General features: G+C 44.8%; 1 protein-coding gene across 1 annotated transcript in view; it reads left to right on the top strand.

Moving 5' to 3' along the window:
- Positions 1 to 22,800, top strand: part of VTCN1 (V-set domain containing T cell activation inhibitor 1) — a 51,537-nt gene that overhangs the window by 20,323 nt on the left and 8,414 nt on the right. Inside the window, exons 2-3 of the mRNA XM_021690157.2 lie at positions 11,225 to 11,289; positions 21,917 to 22,264. Coding sequence (XP_021545832.2) covers positions 11,225 to 11,289; positions 21,917 to 22,264 — 413 coding nt within the window. The remainder of the gene's footprint in view (positions 1 to 11,224; positions 11,290 to 21,916; positions 22,265 to 22,800) is intronic.

Here is a 22,800-nt window from a genome sequence, read left to right as displayed (position 1 = left end):
AAGCATTCTCTAAGGCGAAGCATTTATTCAACAAACGTTTATTAAGTCCCTACCATGTTCTAAGAACTGGGAGAATAGCAGGAATAAAACACGGAGGCAAGAAACAGCCTGACATCTTTAGGGGCCCAGAGTAGTTTAGAACAGTTGAAACACGGAGGTAGGGGGCCAGAAATGGGGCAAGAAATGGAATGAAGTATCCAACATTTATGTAAATTCTTCTTGAGCTTGTATTTGTGTTCGAACTGTTTAAACTTTCCAGAATTCATATACATTCTTTACTTTTTATGCTCAAATCAATATTTTATATTTAGATTTAAATTTTAAGCTTTTACTAAAATACGGTATTTGAATATGTAGAAGTCTACACCAAAAGATAAAACAGAAATTTTGTGTTTCCTAGTAGCCCTGTTATCGATTAATCCCTGGGTTACTGCCAAACCCTGGGCCAGCCATGGGTTACGCTCACAGAGGATTTTCACTTTTTTTAATTCAATTAATTAACATATAATGTATTATTGGTTTCAGAGGTAGAGGTCAGTGATTCATCAGTCTTATATAATACCCAGTGCTCATTACATCACCCTCTGTCCTTAATGTCTATCACCCAGTTACCCCTCCCCCCCTCCCCCACCCCTCCAGCAACCCTCAGCTTGTTTCCTAGAGTTAAGAGTCTCTCATGGCTTGTCTCCCTCTCTGGTTTTGTCTTGTTTTATTTTTTTCTTCTCTTCCCCTGTGTTCCTCTGTTTTGTTTCTTAAATTCCACATATCAGTGAGATCATATGAGAGTTGTCTTTCTCTCACAGAGGAGTTTAACTCAAGGATGGATCCGAGGACAGGATTTGTCTCCACTCCCATCCTTGGTGTGAGCAGCCCAGGTCTGTGGCTGAGGAGCGTGGCTCCAACAGGCCGGGCCCTCAAGGAACGGGCCAGGCTGTCTAACTGCCACACGTCCATCCTCCCGAGCTTCCTACATCCACACCTGCAGAACCATGCCCACGTCTACACAATGAGAATGTGCGTCCTAGCAGGTGAGGTTTTGTGGTGGAACTCAGGGTTGGACTTTAGGAAGATGGAACAGCATATCCCTTTTGGTTTCCGGGATACACTGGTCTGCCTTTCACTGGGGAGCTTTCCTGCTATGACTGAGATAGAGTGAATGACAGATGCCTTAGGGGTGTACAAATATGACACTGTATCCCATTTCAGAACACAGGGGCGTCAGACCACCTGACAGGTATATATGTGCTCCAGTAAAGTTCTGAGGGTGACAGATAGACTTGTTTCCAGCTTTCTTAATGAATAAACAATGAGCTGATCCCAGGACTAGGCTTTCTGAGAGGACAGCCCAAGCACTTCTCTGAATCTCTTTTGTGACAGTGTGGCTTTCCTGAAGGCAAGAAAGGAATGAAAAGTCGCCACAGTCACTGTGGCTTTCGGGTGTTGCAAAGGTAATCTAGACTCCAGGTCATTTGCTCCGTGGGCCATCCATATGCCAGAGCCCAGGTCACCATGACTGATGGGGAAAAAGGCTTATGGGAAACGTACTCACCCCAGAGGGAGACTGTCCTGTCCTCCCCCATCCAGCTTCTCAGTTCCATCTCCTGTGTCCTAGCCCCCATCCTAAACCCCAGTGCCTGGCCCTCCTCCCCTCTCTTGGGCCCTGCCCCCTGTGGTTCCCCTTCCTGCCTCACCCCCTGAAATCCACTAAGGAAAGAGAAAGGAGAGCCCACTCTGGGCTGGGCCTTCAGGAAAGGTGTCAGAAAAGGCAGAGCTGAGCCGGGCTTTGAATGGGTCCCGCCTTTCATAGCCAGAGAAGTGGCAGAAGAATGTTATAGGCAGAGGGCAACGGAGGGCAATGCACAGATCATTTTGCTAAGAATTCACAGCTCCAGAAGGGGAGAAGGGTCACATAGATAATATGGGGCCTTTCATGATGGTCTCAGATTCTAAGCAAAATTTGAACTTTGATCTACAAGCAATGAGAAGCCACTTAAATTGAAGGATACTGAGAAGGTCTAAAAATAAGAATGAACATTAATAATTTAAGAACAATAACTAATATCTGTACAAAGCGTAGTTTGTTTCTGTGACCCTAACAGCGATCCTGTGGAGACAGTAGTGCTTAATGTGGACATAGGTATAGGATGAATTGCAGCGTCACTCAATTATACAAGCCCCCTGCTCCCATCAAGGCTTCGTTAGGAAAAGAACGCCGGGTTCTCCGTGGAGCTGATAAGGCGAGAGGTACAGCAGCACCTTCTCTTTGTTCCATCCATTCTAGAAGTGACCAGGCTGTCACCGAGCAGTGCTCCTGCCCTCCTCTGGACCGGGCTGGAGCACTGGGAAGGAGGCCATGCATGCGAGAAGAGCAGCCAAAAAAACCACCACCCATCATGACAAGGATGTGCTTATTAGCGGCCCAACCTCACCACAGGTGCCGTGAGCGCCCCTGGAAATCTCTCCCAGGCTTTGGTTTGGAAGACTTACAATTAGGCTGTTTCAGTTGAGCCCACACAGACTGCTCAAGGGCTACCTGCTTTTTCTGACATTACAGACCCTTCATGGGAGGTTCATAAACTGTCTGCAGTGTGTCTGTTATTAAACACAATGGGATCGGTTATATGGCTGGAGACATCTTCTGGAAACGTTTTTCTTTGCTCTGCAGTGAGAATAGGGAGGAATGGGAAACACAGGTATGATTAGGGAAAGACTAGCAATCAACCTTATCCTGACTTTTGTCTCGCTCTGCTTGCATCACTGGGAAACAGTGTGCACAAGGCCGATGAAATGCTCGTGTGTGCTTCATGGGCAATCAGGGGGCAGGTATAAATAGAACGGGCCGAAGACTAAAATAGAATGGTTTGCTGCAAACTCAAATATTGTTTAGGGAAGGGTGTCTGTCTGTTCCCGTTCTGCATTTTTCCACCTGTTACTACTCCGCCTTTCGGCTTTCCTTCCAGAGTCTCAAACCAAAGATACCACCTAGAGAGGTGAACTTCTTCCATCTATGGAAGATAGGGCATGGTGTCTGTCCAGAGGTTACAACTGGACACAAAACATGAGCCTGGAACTGACTTGAACCCCGGGGTTTAGAAAACTTTCGATTTATATAACATACAGTGTAATAATTAAGGCCATGGGTGATGGAGTATTAGACCCAAGTCTAATCCTGCTATAATTCAATAATCTAGGGGTGAGCCCTTGGATAAGTTCCTTAACACTAAAAAGAAAGATCATAGTACCCATCTCGTAGGGTCGTTGTGGGGATTAAGTGAGATAAATGACGCCATGCCCTCGGGAAGTATTAGCTATCATTGTTATGTTATTAATAAAGGCTTTAGGAGGCATAGACAGAATGTACAACTGAGGCAGGGGAAGGGCCAGAGCAAATCCTGAGGAACATCGAGTTATGGAATCCTTTCACTTTTTGAAAGGGACTTTCAAAACTCTCCCAACCCCTATCTGGTGCCCCCAAACTTCCTTCCCCACTTCTGTCCCTAAGTAGTTACTCAGCCCCTGCTTGTGCTCACATGTCCCGTGACGGGAAACTCTGCAGTCTCAGGCCAGGACCAGGGAGCTCTGCCGGAAAGTTTCTCTGTATACCGAATCTCAATCTCACCTCCTAGAACTTTGACCTATTGCCTTTGTTTCTTCCAGTGATAGAGAATAATAGGCCCATATGGCACCTTTCAATTTCTGACATGATCGTCACTATATTTCGACTCCTCTAAATTAAACGACCCCGGTTCCTTCAACACCTCTTCAAAGGCAATGTCTTCTAATCACAACACCATTGCTGGTCCCACTTCTCTTAGATCGGTGGTTCTCAACCGGAGTGACATGTCTGGAGACATTTTAGGTTGTCACAGAAGGGCAGGACGACTGTCGGCATCGAGAGGCCAGGGATGCTGCTAAAGATCCTACAATGCACAGGACAGCCCCCAGCCGCAAAGAATTATCTGGCCCAGATGGTCAATAGGGCTGAGCCGGAGAAACCCTGTCCTAAACAAACACGTGCATCAGTGTTCTTCTTAAAGTGCGGGCCAAAAACACACACAGACGAGTGTCCACCATTTTACTGTCATTACTCTTGGATAAACTTAGCCTAAGACTCTGGTAGTTGGTGGCTAGTGGCTAGTTGAAGCCCCCTTTCCTGTGTTGCTGCTAGCCCAGAGATGGCACTCACGGGGCCTCCATGCTCACTCAGAAGTCACTCATCATGAATGGTACTCTCTGCTGCTGAGCCCGGAGGCAGCCTTGCAATCTTCTCCAACGCAATATCCGAGGCCATTACTATCGATCATTCAGAAGAAGCTGGCATGCGAGATGTAATCCATTTGCTGGTTGTGTCTCCCTGGTTTTGTGGCATTGAGGCCCAGGTAGGATGTAATCCTGGGGACTGTGCTCTGGAGGACCCCCATAATACCGTGTCATGATTCTTAGTGGCATCTTAAAGGAAGACAAGGTGCCTCAACCTGATACTCAAAAGCACCCACGTATCTCCCATGCAATTTTCTAAAATGTCTTTCCCAAACAGAAAGCCATGCTGTCCACCACCATGAGAGCAGTGTGGACAGGGCAGGGCTGCCCAGAAGGCGCCCCCCACCCCACACCCACTGCTGAAGCTCACGTAGCAGTCTCCTCTTTGCCAATTGCTTCCTGACCTTCCATTTACCACTCACAAATGCTCATGCTCGCAGTTCCCTAGATCAATACCGGCCTTGATTTTACCAATATAAAGAGATAAAGCAGGGGACTGTAGAGATGGGGAAAAAGTGTTTGAGGGGACAATAATCTAAGCCTCTCAGAAACTTAAAACCTGTACTAATCGATATCTAAAAGATAGATAATTTTACCTTAAAGCCCAATGCTCTGTTCCACATAGTATTTAAAAATAATTCCTTTTCACCTTTAATGGGGGGAAAAAAGAGAGAAATGTTTTGGATAGGCTGAAATAAATGTCTTCAATTTCAGTGTTCTTTATAAACTCAGTCGCTTGGTTAGTTTATGAACAAAGTAATATGTTCGATTTATTCAAATATTTACTTGATTTACTCAAATATTCTGGTTGGTATATTTAATTTAAAAGTATAATTTATTCAGATTAATCATATGTGTGTTAACTTAATCTACTTTTCAGAGTCTTAATCATTTATCATTTATTCAAGTGGAGGTAAGCTGATGATCTTAAGGAATGTGGCATCTCTCGGTTCTGTCAGTATTTGGGAAGGAGGCAGAAATTAGAGAACATAGAAACCATTAATGTTTGGATAAAACAAAGAGCGCTTATGTCTTCCAGAATGAGTGCTTTACACACTGCGTAGCAGATCCAGAAATCCCTTGTTTTTGGAAACGGAGCTAGAGCTCATACGCAGGGGTGGGGATGAGGGGAGCCTTCTGAACTTGTGGCCTCTTGCCACATGGGAATTTTGTGGCTTGGTGTGGCTTTCAGGTTTGTTTGGCGCTTTTATTTTTTTTTTAATTTTAAATAAATACCTGCCCTTGGAGCTCCCTCCCCAAAGAGGCACGTCCTAGGCTCCCCTCCCCATGTACCCATCTTTCCAGAAAACTCACTGGCGCACAGCACCCTCAGTCTGTGTCTGCTCAATTGTTTCTGTGCATTTTTAATAGCCCCTGAAGCAGCTTCTGGCCCTACTGAGCTGCCCGCTTTGGCTGTCAGAGTTATCTCCCCACATACCAAGTAGTATTTCTGTTAGTAGATCGATAACGAAGTCACCTAGGTTGTAAGTGGTCTGCCCTTAACCCTGTTTTTCCCCATAAGCCTTGCTCCTGTGTTGTGTGATTTGGTACAGTGTGAGCCTTTTCTGGAACCCACATATCATGTCTTCACAGAAATGCCTAATTTCTTTCAAGGCGGTGGCAGCAGAAGCAAAGACATGTGAGAAAACTACCATCCTCGGGTAGTCCATACTACATGTTTGGCAGAATCCAAGTCTGTCCCCTGCAAGGCTCTGAGTCCTGCAGCCCCTGAAAGCCCCTTCTCCCAGCCCAGAGCCCTGCACATGATGCTTGGGTCCTAACCCTGTCCGTGCAACAGAAATAGCACTTTTCTTCGGGTTTCTGCCTTAGAGAGCATGTAGCAGCATGAATTGGCCAAATATATTTCTCAGTGAAGCCTTTCTCTTTACTTTATTTGAAATTTGTTCATGGAAATACACTTCGATTCTCCCTGTTTCTCTCAGATTTAACCATCTGAGCCACCCAGGTGCCCCCTTGTTTCCCTCAGATTTATTTATTTTTTTAAAAGATTTTTTATTTATTTGAGAGAGAGAATGAGAGACAGAGAGAGCATGAGAGGGGGGAGCGTCAGAGGGAGAAGCAGACTTCCTGCGGAGCAGGGAGCCCGATGAGGGACTCGATCCTGGGACTCCAGGATCATGACCTGAGCTGAAGGCAGTTGCTTAACCAACTGAGCCACCTAGGCGCCCTCCCTCAGATTTAAAATACACCCTACTCCCTAGAATTCCTGTGAGATTTTGTTCCTCTCTTTACTGAAGCCCTGACCACACGTGTCTTGTGTTATTACAGTGTGTGTGTGTGTGTGTGTGTGTTTGTGTGTGTCTGTGTATGTTGTACGTGCATGTGTGTGTGTTTTACCTCAGTTACACTATAAGCTCCTTGGGGCGGGGGGCGCCTGGGTGGCTCAGTCAGTTAAGCGTCTGCCTTCGGCTCAGGTCATGATCTCAGGGTCCTGGGATCGAGTCCCACATCAGGTTCTCGGCTCAGTGGGGAGTCGGCTTCTCCCTCTCCCTCTGCCCCTCCCCCCTGCTCATTGTCTCTCTCTCTTTCTCTCTCTCCAATAAATAAAGTCTTTAAAAAAGAAAAGCTGCTTGAGGGCAGGCACTTCATCTCTACAATGTCCTCCCCGCAATATCTTCCACACAATAAATAATAAATGTTTCCTAAATGAACAAATCCTCCAAAAGCATTGGTTTTCATCTGGGCCCCTTTGTAAGGAGTGTCTAACAAATGTGCACTGTGAATTCCAATGCAGTGGTTAAAAGACAGCTTAGCATTAAAAATTTCCTGCAGCATCGTTATCGGAAATTATGCTGGAAAAGTAAAAACCAAAAAGCAATGTAAGAACACCTTATGTGATGATTTCACTCAACTTTTTAAAAAATTAATAAGCAGCAGGCAGGAACTAGGTAATTTGGCTGCTCTGAGAGTTTCTGCTTCTCTCTCCGAGGCTCTGGAGGGTGAGCTATTTCCCAAGGGATCGGCAGCTCCGAAGCAAACCTCGAGGTGATTGCCGCTAAGAGAAATCGCTGATAGCCAGGAGGGTTCTGCTTCCACAATTGGGGGAACATGTGGGTCTGCGGGTGACGGAGCTGGGCTCGGCCACTCTGATGGGTACACACAAGCCCCACCGTCCCCTTCCTGTCGGTGAGCGGCCAGGTATCCATTCCGTTGTCTTTGCTTTGCCTGAGAGAGGGCAGAGGATGGCATAAGGGAGGGCCTGTGGCCGGGGGGCGGGGGGGTCTGCAATCTTCGAGGGGAAATGTGCGGAGAGGCAAAGACTGGGGAGAAGGCAAGGTACCCCCTTTGAAAGGCCATGTGGGCCACATCAAAGAGTGAATCTCCCATGGGGGAGATGCCAAGGTGCTCAAAGTTTTAAGCAGAGGACTATGATGACTCCATTACAGTCTGGTAATCATTCTTACAAAGAGCCCAGTAGCTGAGCCGAGGGGCTCACCCCCACACCGGCTCCCATGGGCACCACCAAGGAAACATACATTCTAACTTAGAAGCGTGTTGGTTACATCACTGCAGCAGAAAAATAAGAACCGGAATAGCTAGGACTTACTGAAGCTTCCCGGGTGCCAGGCGCTATTCGAAGTGATTTTAGAAATCACCGAACTCGTGGTAATGCCGCGGTAACTCATTTAATCTGAACAAGAAGGAATGGGAACTTGAAGTCACATATCTAGAGGCGATGGCGCCAGGGCTCAAACCCACGCGGGCTCGGTCCGGGAGCCACGCTCGGGACCTCAGCATGTCCACTGTCCCCCTCATCACCCCAGCTCCCACTTGCCACTGGGTTGTCTCCCCTCGGCCGCTCCTGTATAGAAACCCCGGACTGCAAACAGGGGAAACTGTGAGGAGGGCACCGGAAAGATGCTGGGGAGACGCAGTGGTGACCGGGGACAGTGAAGACAGAAATGAAGAGGTGTGAGAGAAATGAAGGAGCTACTCAGCAGGACTTGATAAAGGGGAAAATGCTCACTGGACACCAGCCCGGAGCCTGGTGCATGGTATTTTTGATGTATCAAAATACTATAATGTTGCTATTATTACCAGTTGGGCTAGTCCCCAGGATTAAGTCATAGCTTTTTTTTTTTTTTTAAGATTTTATTTATTTATCTGTCAGAGAGAGAGAGAGAGAGAGAGCACAAGCAGGGAGAGTGGGAGGCAGAAGGAGAAGCAGGCTCCCCGCTGAGCAGGGAGCCCGATGTGGGGCTCAATCCCAGGACCCCGGGATCATGACCTGAGCCAAAGGCAGACGCTTAACTGACTGAGCCACCCAGGAGCCCCCAAGTCATAGCTTTTAATAACAAAGGTACAGCAAAGAGCTGCAGGTAAACTTTTTTATGGTAAAAAGCAATATGTGAATGGCCCTTTATGGAGTATGCCACCCACCGCTGTCTACTTTGATCTGAAAACAACCCTTTTATATTAGTTTGTTCGGGCCGCTGTAACAAAGACCCACTGACTGGATGGCCTAACCAGCAGAAACGTGCTCTCTCACAGCTCCAGAGATGAGTACTCCACTCGTCGGCAGGGTCACTTCCTTCAGAGGATGAGGGGGCGTCTGCTCCAGGCCTCCCCTCCAGCTCCTGGTGGTTTGTGCTCCATCTTTGATGTTCCTTGGCTTATAATCTCTGCATTCATCTTCATGTAGTGTTTTCCTGGGTGTGTGTGCATGTCTGTGGCTAAATTTCCCCTTTTTATAAGGACACTAGTCCTATTGGACTAGGGGCCCACCCTACTCTGGTATGACCTCATCGAACGAATTACATCTACAAAGACCCTATTTCCAAATCAAGGGACATTCTGAAGGACTCGGGGTTTGGACTTCAAAATGTTACTTTGGGGGGTGGGGGCGGACACAATCCCTAACACCTTTAGAGCAGGTAAAGCAGGAATTACTCTTATTCCCATTTTAAAGATAAAGAAACCGAGTCTCAGAGACATGAAGTAATTGAAGGTAAGTGAGACCCCAGGTCCCACAGTCAAGTCCGCTCTCTGGCTCAGCAGTCCGTGCCTCTTGCTGAGATTGTGTAGCTGTTTTCCCACACTCAGAGCAGTGAGAACCAAGGCTGTCCCGAGGCGTAGAGAGAGGGGCAAGTTGTCCAATGTGGTCTCCTCTTAGAATCAATGGCAGATACCCAATTATTAGAAGCATCATTTGGCTTATTCACTTGCTGCCCCCACAGCTGCACCTCACGAGGGCTTGACCTCCAGGGAAACTGTTTACTCAAATGGTTTCTTGTACGTCTGTTGTTTCTCTCCGGTGGGCCCATCCCTGAGCCAGGGGGAGCTGGGTACAATGAGCCTATTCAGGGCAGAAAGGCAAACGTCCCGCGCTTCCCTGTTCTCTCTGTGGCACCATTCTTTGCCTCCCTGTGCCTCTCTTTTGTCCTGCTATTGAGTAACATCAGTGTGGGCGTGGGGACTGTGTGAATTGCCAGCGAGGAGAGAGTGTGGCCCAGGACACCTGCCTGACGACTTGTGCACAAGGGCGGGCAGCAATGGGCCAGCTTCCCAGGAGCCGCTCTGCCAACACACCAGCGCCAACCTGGGCCTTCCGTTCCGCCTGAGTCACTCTCAGCAGCTAAAGCTGGTGCCGCTCGAGGAGCCTGTGGGGAGTAGACGAGTGCAGATTCCAGAGACAGATGCCATTCCCAGCTCGGCCACTGACCAACAATGTGCACTGAGGGAAGATGCTTAATCTCCCTGTGTCATTTCCTCATCTGTAAAATGCGGATGATAAATGTGTTTACCTCGTAAAGTTATTGAATAGATAAATGATATCATCCATAAATGGTGCCTAGAACAACATGTCTGCCAAGTAATTCTAGCACTCAGCAAATGTAAACAGTACTTCCTTATTTTTTTCCCCCCAATGTCATTTGTTAATCTGTTCATTGAAAAAGGGCAGGGATACATCTCAAGAAGCTAACCACGGTTGTGTCTGGATGATGGAATTGCAGGTTATTTTATTGTCCTTTTTTAAAACTTATTTGTAGTTTCTAAACTTTCTGTAAGAAATACGTATTACTTTTTTTAAGATTTTATTTATTTGATACAGAGAGAGCACAGCATGGGGAGCGGCAGAGGGAGAGGGAGAAGCAGGCTCCCCGAGGAGCAGGGAGCCCGATGCGGGACTCGATCCCAGGACCCTGGGATCACGACCTGAGCCGGAGGCAGACATTTAACCGACTGAGCCACCCAGGCACCCCTGTATTACTTTCTTTTTTGTTGTTGTTAAAGATTTATTTATTTGACAGAGAGAGACACAGCGAGAGGGGAAACACAAGCAGGGGGAGTGGGAGAGGGAGAAGCAGGCTTCCCGCCGAGCAGGGAGCCCGATGCGGGGCTCGATCCCAGGACCCTGAGATCATGACCTGAGCTGAAGGCAGACGCTTAACGACTGAGCCACCCAGGTGCCACCCTGTATTACTTTCTTAATAAGAGAAAACAAACTCCCACTGAGGATCTACAGGGCTCAGGGAACTAGGGACAAGTGGGTACAGGTGAAGACATGACTGTTGTCCTTAGTGTAGTGTGAAGTCTATGGAAGGAGACAAGACAGGTAGATCAATGATGGGCATTGATGCTCCGTGTGGGCTGAGTATGGGACCCGTCCCCCTCAAGTCGCACTTAGCACTCCAGACATGTCATCAGTTTTGCCCCAACCATCTTTGTACGGGGTCTTTCCCGATCTGGAAATAGGACAGTGAGATGATACATGACGTCAGATAAAGGGGTCACTCCTTTCATCTCTTCCAGCACCCGGGGAGATGGGGATTGTTGAAATCCCTGCCTAAGGCACCTCTTTCTAGGAAGGGGCTTACGGTGCGGACAGAGGTCAAGATGCTTTCAGTAGCAGTTCTGACAAACGACACACACGAAACCCAGTCGCCAGGCAGCATGTCAAGTGAAATGAAGAGTAACTTCCTGTTTCTCTATCTCTCCATAGCATTATTAGCATCATCATTATTTTGGCTGGAGCCATTGCCCTTATCATCGGTTTTGGTATTTCAGGTATGTGATTTCTCGCGTTACCGTGACCCACTCACCCCTCACCGTTCCGGCCCAACCACTCCATGGGGCCGAATGGAAAGAGTGCAGAAAAATCTCAGAGTAGAACCCTGGTTCTTCTGCTTACTGGCTATGCTCTCTTCGCCTAGTCGTTTCACCCCCCTGGGCCTCGGTTTCCTCAGCTATAGGGCCGGGAGATAACGTCACCAGGTAGTTGAGAGAACCAAACGGTGTCCGAGGGAGAGGGCTGTGGCTGAGCCATTCTACCAGGGGTTGGCCTGGAGGATTCCTGCTCGGTGAAGCTTCTGCTGACGTGTCCAAGAGTACGAGGTCTTTGCACACCGGGGTCTTAGGGAAAGAGAATACTGGTTGTGACCAGTGGAGGGTGAGTCTCTGAGTGCAGCTGTCAGTTGCAGGAAGAGTTTTGTCTTTCCTTTTCTGTGCGGACCACGTCTTGGAAGCATCTGTCGTGGAGGCACCTTAAGTAAGACATTGAGTGAGGTAGGCCAGCAGCCGTCTTCTCTGAGGCAGACATGTTTGCTCCATTTCCCTTAAACCGCCTGACTCCAGCCAACATTTCTATTTTAACTTAGCCCGCAGCCAAAGCTGTCCCTTTGCGACTTTAGTTTTTATAGTTCCAGCTGCCTTTTCTCTCTGTCCCTCTCCCCTGGCATGGGTGTGCGGCCACCAAATCGTGGTCACAAGGCCTAAATGAAGAAAACACATGGTGGATGTGTTTGCCTCAAAAACGCATTAGCCCCCTTCCTCACTTTCTTTATCAAAAATAGGTATTTCGGGGCACCTGGCTGGCTCAGTCAGTACAGCACGTGACTCTTGATCTCGGGGTGGTAAGTTTGAGCCCCACGTTGGGTGTAGAGATTACTTAAAAAAATAAAATCTTTTAAAAAAGTTATTTTGTCTTTCGTCCATTTTTCAATGGGATTATCTGTCTTTCTCTTTTTGATTTGTAGGAATTCTTTATATGTTTTGGATGCAGTTTGGTGATATGCATTGTAAAATCTCTTCTACTCTATGGCTTTTCACTCTCTTAGTGAAGTCTTTCAATGAGCAGAAGCTCTTAATATCAATCTAGTCCATTTAATCCATCTTTTCCGTTATACTGGAGCTTTTTATAACCTGTTTGGTTAAGAAGTGTTTGTCTATCCCAAGGTCATGAAGATGTTTTTCTAGGTTATCTTATAGAAGCCTTATTGTTTTACCTTTCACATTTATATCTATTAAGCATCCAGAAGTAATTTTGGGTATGGTGCAAGATAGTGGTCAAGATTCACATGTTCCACGTGGCTCTCCAGTTGACCTAGCGCCATTTTTTAAAACCACTGCCCTTCCCCCACTGCTCATCAGGTGCCATTTTTATCAGAAACCAAGTATCTAAATGTGTATGGATCTGTTTCTGAATGTACTTGCCTGTTTCATGCTAAGATCCCTTTATAATTCATTTTCTTTCTTATGTTATCTCTTTATCTATTCCTAATCTTGGGCACTGTGTGTGTGTGTGTGTGTGTGTGTGTGTGTCTCCGTCTCCTCTTAAAAAGCAGGTTTATGAGGTCAACAGTGGTTTTGAAAGAACCAGGTTTACGTTTTTTACTTTCTCTGATTGTTTTCCTATTAATTTTGGCTTTTATCTTTTTTAACGTCCCTCTTTCTGCTTTGTTTGCTGTCTTTTAATTCTTTTTTCTAAAATCTTAAAACTAAGCACTTTGGAAAAGAGTATGTCAAAGAAGGCAATAAATAACTTTTAGTAGATATTATCATTCAGTTTTCCAAAATGATTTACCAATTTACTCTTCACCAGAGGTGTATGAGAGATCCGGTGCTCCATGTCCTCACCAACACTTGATATTGTGGAATCTTGTTGTGGCTTTAATTTCTATTTCCTAGTGACTGAGGAGAGTGAGTACATGTCCATATGAGAAACATAATGTAGAGTGACAGAGCCAGACACAAAACAGTACATTCTGTATAATTCCATGTATATATAGTTCAGAAACAGGCAAATGGATCTCTGCTATTAGAAAGGCAGGGGCAGAGGGAGGGGGTAGCCATTAGGAGCACGAGGGGACTTGTGAGGGATAATAAAGTCCTAGTTCTTGGTGTGGGTGGTAATTACGTGGGATGAAATTGTGGTAATTCTTCAAACTGCACAGTTACGATGTGTACATTTTTATGTATGTATGTTATACTTTAATAACTCCTATATGTACACACATAGGACAAATATATATTATAAAACATGTGTATTTTTTTTGGAAATAAAATATTAATAAAGCAAATATTTTGGGCTAACTTTAAAAGATATAAGTGCATACATTTTGGTGCCTTCCTCACTAATGCTTAATTAATCCTTCCTTAGTTATAATTTACCCTCTTCTGGATCTTATATACTACCTTGAATTAAAACCCTAGTGCCTGTCCTTCACTCTAAATCTTAGTGACTAAGCTTTTTGGGCATAGGGCTAAATGGCTTGCATCAGAGCCCCTCTGGAATTATGTCTTGCTTGTCAGGGGCTTTGACTACCCGAGCAAGAATGTTCATATTGTCCCAGCTTCCCTGGGAAAGTCAACACTTTGCCACTCACACTTTTTCCTGTTGAGTAACTACAGTGACCTCAGGTACTTAGCTCAGTTCCCGGAAGAGGGTACTCCCTAAGTGGTTTTTGAATGGACAAGTGAAGGGATGCTTGGAGAGGCAGATACATAGATAAAAGCTAGTCTATTCAGTTCAGCAATATTCCACCAATAATATTAAAAGCCTACCACCAATGAAGAGGTTTTCCGCCTCCTTCCTATTTCATGGGGGTAAGAGCTGGTTGTTCTGGATAAAATGGGCTGTTCATTAATTTAACACTCTTTCGTTGGATTTTTCTCAATTGCTTTTATTAAAAAGACCATAACCCTTACCTGAGAGCATCATATTATCACACTTTAGATAAATTCAATAAAATGTTAGCTGGCTTAATACTAAGGCAGTGAAATTAAGGAAATGGCATTATGTAAGTGATGATGATGGTATCTTTTGAATCCTTCGTATGTGTACTTCACTGTATTAAATAACTCGGCATACATTATCTGATTTACTACTCACAACAAATAGGAGATAAGCATTATTACTACATCCTGATAAGTACTCACCCAAGGTTGCACACATCTAGCAGGTGGGACAGTAGTTCCAATCCCTGGTAATTTGCTTCCAGAATGCACACTCCTCCCTGCTACCCTGTGCTGATAATAACATTCATACAGAATTGTGGCAGAGAAGGATGTTTTCTGATTTGCACTATTTTCTGATAGGCATTATTCCTGAGACCACAGCTTTTAAAGACATAGAGATATTCCTAAATACAGAAAAAAATTCAATGTCTTTGAAACTCTCCTCAGGCCATATATGTCACCTCCTCATAGCCATCCTACTCCTTATAAGTACAAAATACGGATGCCATAAAACATAAAATGCATTTGAAGTGGACTGTTTGAGAGGATCCCATTAACCCCTGCTTATAGGACAGCGTTTGTGGATGACGCTTCGAGAAGGGGGGAGATATGTGGAAAGAGCCCTGACCCTATTTAGCCCAGTCCTTGTGCTATATCACTCACTCACCGCATGACCTCAAACGGCTCTGTGTAAGGGAAGAGTTTAGGAATCAGACAGAGACCTTCTAATCTCAGGTCTGACACTAACTGTATGTCTTTTGGGACATAACTTTCCAGAAATAGTTTCCTCACTGGTAAAAGAGTCAGAGCCGTTGTGGGAATTAAATGAGAAAAGTGTTTGTGAAGTACCTGGCACGTGAGCATAGAAAATGGCTGCCACCGCTATTTATATTGCCATTAATAATCATTTGTGATTATTAATGCATTTATATAGCACTTCCTAAAACTTGCACAATTTCCTGGCCACACCAGGGCCGACTTCCTTTGAAGTTAGAGAGGCCAGGGCAGGAGGCCTCAGGACGCTGCCTCAGAATAGATGCTACATCTTTGGACACTGGATAAGCCAACCAGGCATGTGCTTATGGAACCAAAACAGAAGACTGAACAGATTGTTTGAAGAGCGAGAGATTTTTTTTTTTTTAATTGTAATCATCTGAGAAACAGCTGTTGGCCTTTCGTACTTCGGTTTTATGGTTTTCAGTTGTTTTCGTTTTTACGTAAGGTGGGGATACCAATCTCTACGTATCTCAATCTGCCCGTGGATACCAGCAGAACGTGGTAGAAAGAGGACAGGCTTAGTTCCAGACAAGACCGTGTTCAATACTGGCTCCGTGACTTGCTAGATACAGGGCTGTAGGCAGCGCTTTGCTCCCACGGAGCCTCTTTATCCTCATTTATAAAATGGGTATCATGGTAATTCTTACCTCTCATGGTTCTTACCAGGCTTAGAACGAGTCACTCTAACTGAAGCACTTAATAAAGCATTCCTCTCTGCCTGCTGCTCTGATCTGCAATCTTTCCAAATGATTCTAGTTAATAATGGTCATCGATACCATTAAGACCGCTAATACGTGGCAAGTCAGGTACTGTGTTAAGCTCTTTACCTGTGTTGTATCATTTAGGCCTTTCAGGGACCAGCTGAGGGAGCCTCTATCATTAACATCTTCATTTTATAGATGAAAAAAAATGATGAAATAAAGCAGTTAGAAAACGTGCCCGAAGTCACATATCCAGGAAGTGATACCGCTGAAACTCGAACCCAGACCGCCTGACACCTGTTCTCATACACCAGCTGCTTCCCACATTGTTCCTTCCTCGAGCCCGGCCCAGCATCCTTCCTAATTTCTTCTCATGGAAGCAACGATTACCCCCAAACCTGCTCTCTTCTCAGGCACGAATGGCACTCATATTGGAGCCGGCTTAAGCCTATGTGTTACCACCGTTAAGCCTTGTGCTATGGTGTCTAACTAGACGCCTGGGCTCCAGCAGGTGCTCAGTGGCCACTGCTGAACGCCTCCAGTATGTTCTCTAGGCTGCTGGAACGTACAGGACTTGTCTTACGTAACTTCTATCTTACAGAAGAAAGTTCATTTTCCAGGTTAAATCCAGCGCTACTGGGACATTCCAGATTAATAATCTCTGTGAAGAATTCTTGCTTTGGTTACCTGTAACCTCACTTTTCCAAGAGATTTCTGCTCCTACTGCACAGGGCAATTGAATGTCGCTCAGCCCCTCTGAAAACAGAACACTCTGGATTTGGGCTTGCTCCTCTTTTCCCATGCAAACCAGAGCTGTCATAGTAATTAGCCCTCAAGGGCTAGAGAATATATTTTCAGTAAGTAGCTGGGTCTTCCGACTTTAAAGTTCAAATCTGTGCCTGTTTCAATTAACAGAATTCTCTGTCAAGAGATAACTGCCTTGAACACAAGCAGGGGGAGTGGGAGAGGGAGAAGCAGGCTTCCCGCCGAGTGGGGAGCCCAATGCGGGGCTCGATCCCAGGACCCTGGGACCATGACCTGAGCCGAAGGCAGACGCTTAACGACTGAGCCACCCAGGCACCCCTCCTAGAGCCTTTTTGCCCTATGGCTCACCACACAAAAGCCACTGGTGGTTAAGAGGCCTGGAGAATCCTACCAGGCCAGATTGTGTTTCCTAGAACATAGCTCTTTGAGCCAGTATTTGTTTGCAAGTTTGAATACAGATATCTTTTTTTTTTTTTTTGAGAAGCAATTCTATATGCTGTTGCTTGCTAATTACATTTCATTTAATCAGTTTTGATCATCATTTATTCACCTAACAAGCATTTATTGATTGCTTTCTGGGTGCAAAGCAATGGTGAGGTCCTCCTGGTTTTCTCAGTTCTCACTGGCTTTTATTCCTTATTTTGATTTGATAAAGGAGGGGAGGATTTAATAGACATTATATCCTTCCATCTGCCACATCTTTAATGCAACCTTAAATGGGCTAGAGTCTGCAGCAGGTCCCTGGGGCACTCCACACTTGCCTACTTTCAGTCATTAAGTTCTCTAAGAGATATTTCAGCAAATTCTCTACCTTTGGGCTCAGGGCCAACACATTAAAATTAATTCAGTAGCAAAATTACCAAACTAAGATATGTCATTACCATTTCATTCCCCCCATAAACTGTGTCAATCATGTATTTTTTCTGAAAAGTAATTTTTCAATTCAACTTTAATGGCACTTTATAAACTACAACCAAACTTATTCTTGCTCTAACACAGTTACACTTGCTCCATGATTTTATTGGGACTCTCTGTATTTTCATTGCCTTCCTTTTCACTGGCTCACGTTTCCCCGAAATTTAGATGGGATAATCCCACCGAATGTTCCTTACTCCTACAATCATTTTGGATAGACCCGTTATCTCCAATAGTGCTTTGATTTCTACTGCTCTCCATTCATTCATTCATTTATTCATTCACTCAACAAATACTATTTTTCTTTGTAGAAATGTAGCACTAGGCACTTGTCTTACTTTGCTCAGGCTGCCATAACAAAATATCATAGACTGGGTGGCTTAAAACACAGAAATTTATTTTCTCACATTTCTGGAGGCTGGAAAGTCCTCCCCAGGCTTCAGGTAGCCCCATCTCTAAGGCTACCATCAGTGACCCTCTGTCTAGCCTGTTGAACAGAGGCGGTGGCCCCCATCCTTTGAAACCAAGAAGGTTTCAAGGAGCCCTGATGATCTCTGAATCACCTTCAGGGTTATTCTTCCCTTTTCTGGAGAAATAGCACGCATTTATGTCTGAATAGCTCTATTGTCCTATCCTGCAGGATCTAAGAAATCTGACAGCCTTCCTTCATTTTGTCTCATTTGTTCTAACCCCTTTAGTTTTTCTGTCCCCTGCTGGTGGTGTTGCTGCTGGTACAATCCCCATCTCTATTCCTGGCTTCTGCTGAGGTGCCTGCTTAAGCCCAGGAGAAGCACCTATGATCTCCTTGTCAAATGGCTGTACAGCCATACCCTGAGTGTTCTCTTCGGAACAGATTTCTCATTTTTGGCAATACGGATAGGCTGAGAATTTCCCAAATCTTCATGTTATGGTTCTTTTTTTTTTTTTTTAAGATTTATTTATTTATTTACTTACTTACTTATTTAGAGAGAAAGAGCAGGGTGCGGGGAAGAAGCAAAGGGAGAGGGAGAAAAATCCTCTAGCAGACTCCCCTCTGAGCCCAGAGCCTGACACAGGGCTCGATCCCAGGACGCTGAGATCATGACCTGAGCCAAAACCAAGAGTCAGCTGCTTAACTGACTGAGCCACCCAGGCATCCCTGGTTCTTTTTTACTTAACAACTCCTTCTTCAATTCATCGCTCTCCTTTCCCACACTTTACTATAAGCAGTCAGGAGTAACCAAGATACTCCTTCCAACCTTTGCTAGACATCTCCTCAGCTAAATATCTAATTCCATCACTTGTAAATTCAACCTTCCACAAAATACTAGAACATAGTTCAGCCAAGTTCTTTGCCACTTTATAACAGAATGGCCTTTCCTCCAGTTCCCAATAACATGTTCCTCATTTCCACCGGAGACCTCACCAGAATCACCCTTAACATCCCTATCTCTAGTATGCACCTTGAAACTTTTCCAGCCCCTACCCATTACCCAGTTCCAAAGCTTCTTCCACATGCTTAGGTATCTATTACAGCAGCAACCCCCTTCTCAGTACCAAAATTTGTATTAGTCGGGGTTATCCAGAGAAACAGAACCAACAGGGTTTTGCATGAGTGTGTGTGTGTGTGTGTGTGTGTGTGTGTGTGTGTTTGTGAGAGATGAGAGAGAGACAGAGAGAGATTTAGAAAGAATTGGCTCACATGATTATGGAGGCTGAGAATCCCAAGATCTGTTGTCAGCAAGCTGGAGACCCAGAAGGTTTAGTTCCAATCTGAGTCCAAAGGCTTGAGAATCAGGAATGTTAAGGGTGTAGTTCCAGTCCCCAAGCTGGCAGGCTCAAGATCCAAGAAGACAGTGTTTCAGTTCTAGTCCAAAGGCAGGAAAAGACTAATGCCCCAGCTGAAAGCGGTCAGGTGGTAGGAGCTCCCTCTTACTCAGGGTTTTTGTTCTATTCAGGTCTTCCACTGATTGGATGATCCCGACCCCCCCTTTTAAGGAGAGTGATCTGCTTTACTCAGTCTCCTGATTCACATGTTAATCTTATCCAGACACATCCTCACAGATACCTCGGAATGTTTGACCAAATATCTGGGCATCCATGGCCCAGTCAAATTGACAAATACAATGAACCATCGTAGCCTCATAGGACTTACAAAAATCATTAAGACAGTTTCTGTCCTTGAAAAGCTTACAAATTTGTGCCAGGGCCAGACTAGACACAAGGTAGAAGGAGACAGCTGCTATAATAAAGGCAAGGGAAAGTGTTATGGGAGAGTAGAGAATCTATTAATTTTGTCTTGGCAGATCAAAAGAGGGTTTCATGCAAGGGCTGCCATCTGAACAGCCTTGAATATAGGTAGAATTTGGCTAACTGGTGCTAAAGGAGAGGAGAGAACTATAAATTTTAGGTGCAAGATGAACGGGGGTGTGAAGATGCATAGTATAATTGTATAACCAGCATGTATAACCTGGAATGTCTTGGATATTAGTCTGTCAAGTAAAAATAATTGAAAAGCAAATTAAATCTTTAAAGCATGTTCAAGAAAATGCCGAGGCAGGGGATGGAGTGTGCTGCATTCATATTACACAGCAAAACATCATACTATCCTCTTTTATCATTTCTCTCCCAAATCTCGCATATAATTCTCTCCCAAATCTCTCCACCACGCATAGCAGCTGCTCCCAAGTCTCTCCTCTCTCACACTCTAAAGCCCCCAAAACATCCTCCCAAGCCAGCCCATGTACAGGTTTTCTTTCCTCTGCCTCTTTTTTAACCTATAATTTTTCTCCCATCAGTAACTCTTTGTTCTTTCTAATATAAATCCATCTGGCTTAGCTTCTCCAGCTCTGTCCCTCATCCATTACCTTTACCTACTTTCCAAAGGCCTAGGAGCCAATTAGTTCCAATCCCTAAGGGGCTAGAAGAGGTGAAATGTCAAGATATCCTTGTGTTCATGTTTATCTCTGAAACCTGAAAAATAGCATGTACACTTTGCTTATGTATCTTTCCAGTGAAAGCAGAAAATCAATAAATCACTTGATATACATAAACAGTAGAGACTATGAAAGGACGTGGTAGGAAATGAGGCTGGAAAGGTAGCAATAAGAGCTAATGTCTAGGGGGCATTCACTATGTTCCATGCAGTATTCACACCATGTAGCATTTAGCTTTGAAGGCCATGCTAGTCGTGTCTGAATTTTAGTCCACAGCCCTTGGGAACCATGGAAGATTAGTGATTATAAAACTGACATGTCCAGATTGTATTTTAAGGTCTACCTATAAGATTAATGCAATTTTACAAAATAGATTGGACGGAGGCAAAGATCAGAGGCAGGAATAGCAATAAGGAAGCTAAGAAGTACAGTTGAGAAGTGCTCAGGACTCGTCAATTTGGACTTTTTGGGTTGTAAGAAAGAGAGGTTTGTGCAGACTGTTTTAATATAAAGTGTCTGTGTAAAGGATACTCCGAGATTGGGACAGGAACTAGGCTTGAAAACCCTCAGGATCTAAGACAGCTCTAGGGATGGAGGACTCTCTTCATCTTTCTCTTTCATGTTCTCTCCCTCACACTTCTTTCTAACTGCTCCATTCTCCTCTTGGGCTCAAATACCCCTCCTCTCCTTCACTTCACATCCAATCACAGAAGGAGCCTCTCAAGAAGATTCGGTTAATTAAATCACCCCTATAGGCATCCCCAGCCAGCAGCCTCCAGTGAGGAAAGAACAGTTGGCCAATCCTTCACAGACTGCCCAGGCCATCCAGTGGGCAAGTGGGGGAGAGGCCGTGGACACGGCTGACATCATAATTAATATTTCTACTGGTGATATGTTTGGAGAGGAGGGGATGGCTTCTAACTTAAGCCAAAAAATTAATTTAATTAAGTACCATTCTTCATTTTACCATTGCTCGCACTATAACCTTGACCAAGGCACTTATCTCTTCTCTGCTTTGGTTTCTTTATCATTCAAATGGAGATACAAGTAACAGCACTCTAGAACTTAGCATTCTTCCAATTTGCTAGCCACATTTAGTTAACATGAGGTTTCACTTCTGGTTAACTAAGAATAACAATACCTTATGTATGTAATTACAGTTTGCAAATCAAGTTCACATCCATTTGATTTGATCCTCACAAGAACCCTTTAAGGTAGGTAAGACAGATATTACCTCAATTTTTCTGAGACCCAGAGAGGTTACATGACGTACCCAAGGTCACACAGCTATCAAGTGACAAAGCTAGGACTTGAATTCTCATCTTCAATCTCCAAGATCAGTATGTTCTCTTCTTGGTGCCTCTCAAGGGTTTGGTTGCCTATTCTCAAGGAGCAGATCTGCTGTAGACTCAAGACTACTGTCTTCCTGTTCTTTCTATTCTTATGTCTCCTTTTTTTTTTTTTTTTTTTTTTTTTATGCCTCTCCTGTTCTTCTATATTTCTAGTTTATTACAGAAGTCTCTGTTTTGGCTTTGGTAATGAAGGGTTTGGTTGTAGACATTCGACAACTTCCCTGGGCATTGACCCTTGCTTCCTGAATTGCAGGGAGACACTCCATTACAGTCACTACTCTGACCTCAGCTGGAAACATTGGGGAGGATGGAATCCTAAGCTGCACTTTTGAACCTGACATCAAGCTTTCTGATATCGTGATACAGTGGCTGAAGGAAGGTGTTATAGGCTTGGTACATGAGTTCAAAGAAGGCAAAGACGACCTGTCAGACCAAGATGAAATGTTCAGAGGCCGGACAGCAGTGTTTGCTGATCAAGTGATAGGCGGCAATGCCTCTCTGAGGCTGAAAAACGTGCAACTCTCAGATGCTGGCACCTACAAATGTTACATCATCACCTCCAAAGGCAAGGGGAATGCCAACCTTGAGTATAAAACTGGAGGTGAGTTACTTTTGGCAAGGGGGAAAGAGAGCGCCCAAAGGTATTTGGGGCTAAGAACCACGGGATGCTGCTGAAATAATTTATGCTCATGAGTGACCAGTAAGACAAAGACCATCCTGCCACCAGTCATCCTTGCTGTCCAAGACCCGCACCAACTCCAAAAATAGCCCCCCTATAAGATTAGGTCTTAAAATCTTCTCTTCTGGATTCTACTCTTCTCTGGATTTTCAGGTATATTCCCTGAAATAGTTTGCCAAAATAAATGTGGTCTCTTTTATGGTAGCCTTTGTTGTTGCTAGTAAGAGAAACCTATGATCTGGCCTGAGATTTTTCTGTGCTAAGTAGGCTCTAGCCCAAGTCTGAAATCAGTCTCCAGAGACTCATGGCAGTGGAACCTATTTTAGGAGAAGTTCAAAGGGAACTAACCAAAAACAATAATGTTCTATAAACACTAATCCTCCCCCAGTGAAATCCCACCCTTCCTTGTCAACTCAGCTTGGTGAATTTATGTATAAGAAACTCAGAGAGGTACTGTG

The sequence above is a fragment of the Neomonachus schauinslandi genome, chromosome 4 (assembly GCF_002201575.2).
Source record: "Neomonachus schauinslandi chromosome 4, ASM220157v2, whole genome shotgun sequence".
Lineage (NCBI taxonomy): Eukaryota > Metazoa > Chordata > Mammalia > Carnivora > Phocidae > Neomonachus > Neomonachus schauinslandi.
Note: the sequence above shows the minus strand (reverse complement) of the source record. Positions and strands in the feature narration are given on the sequence as shown.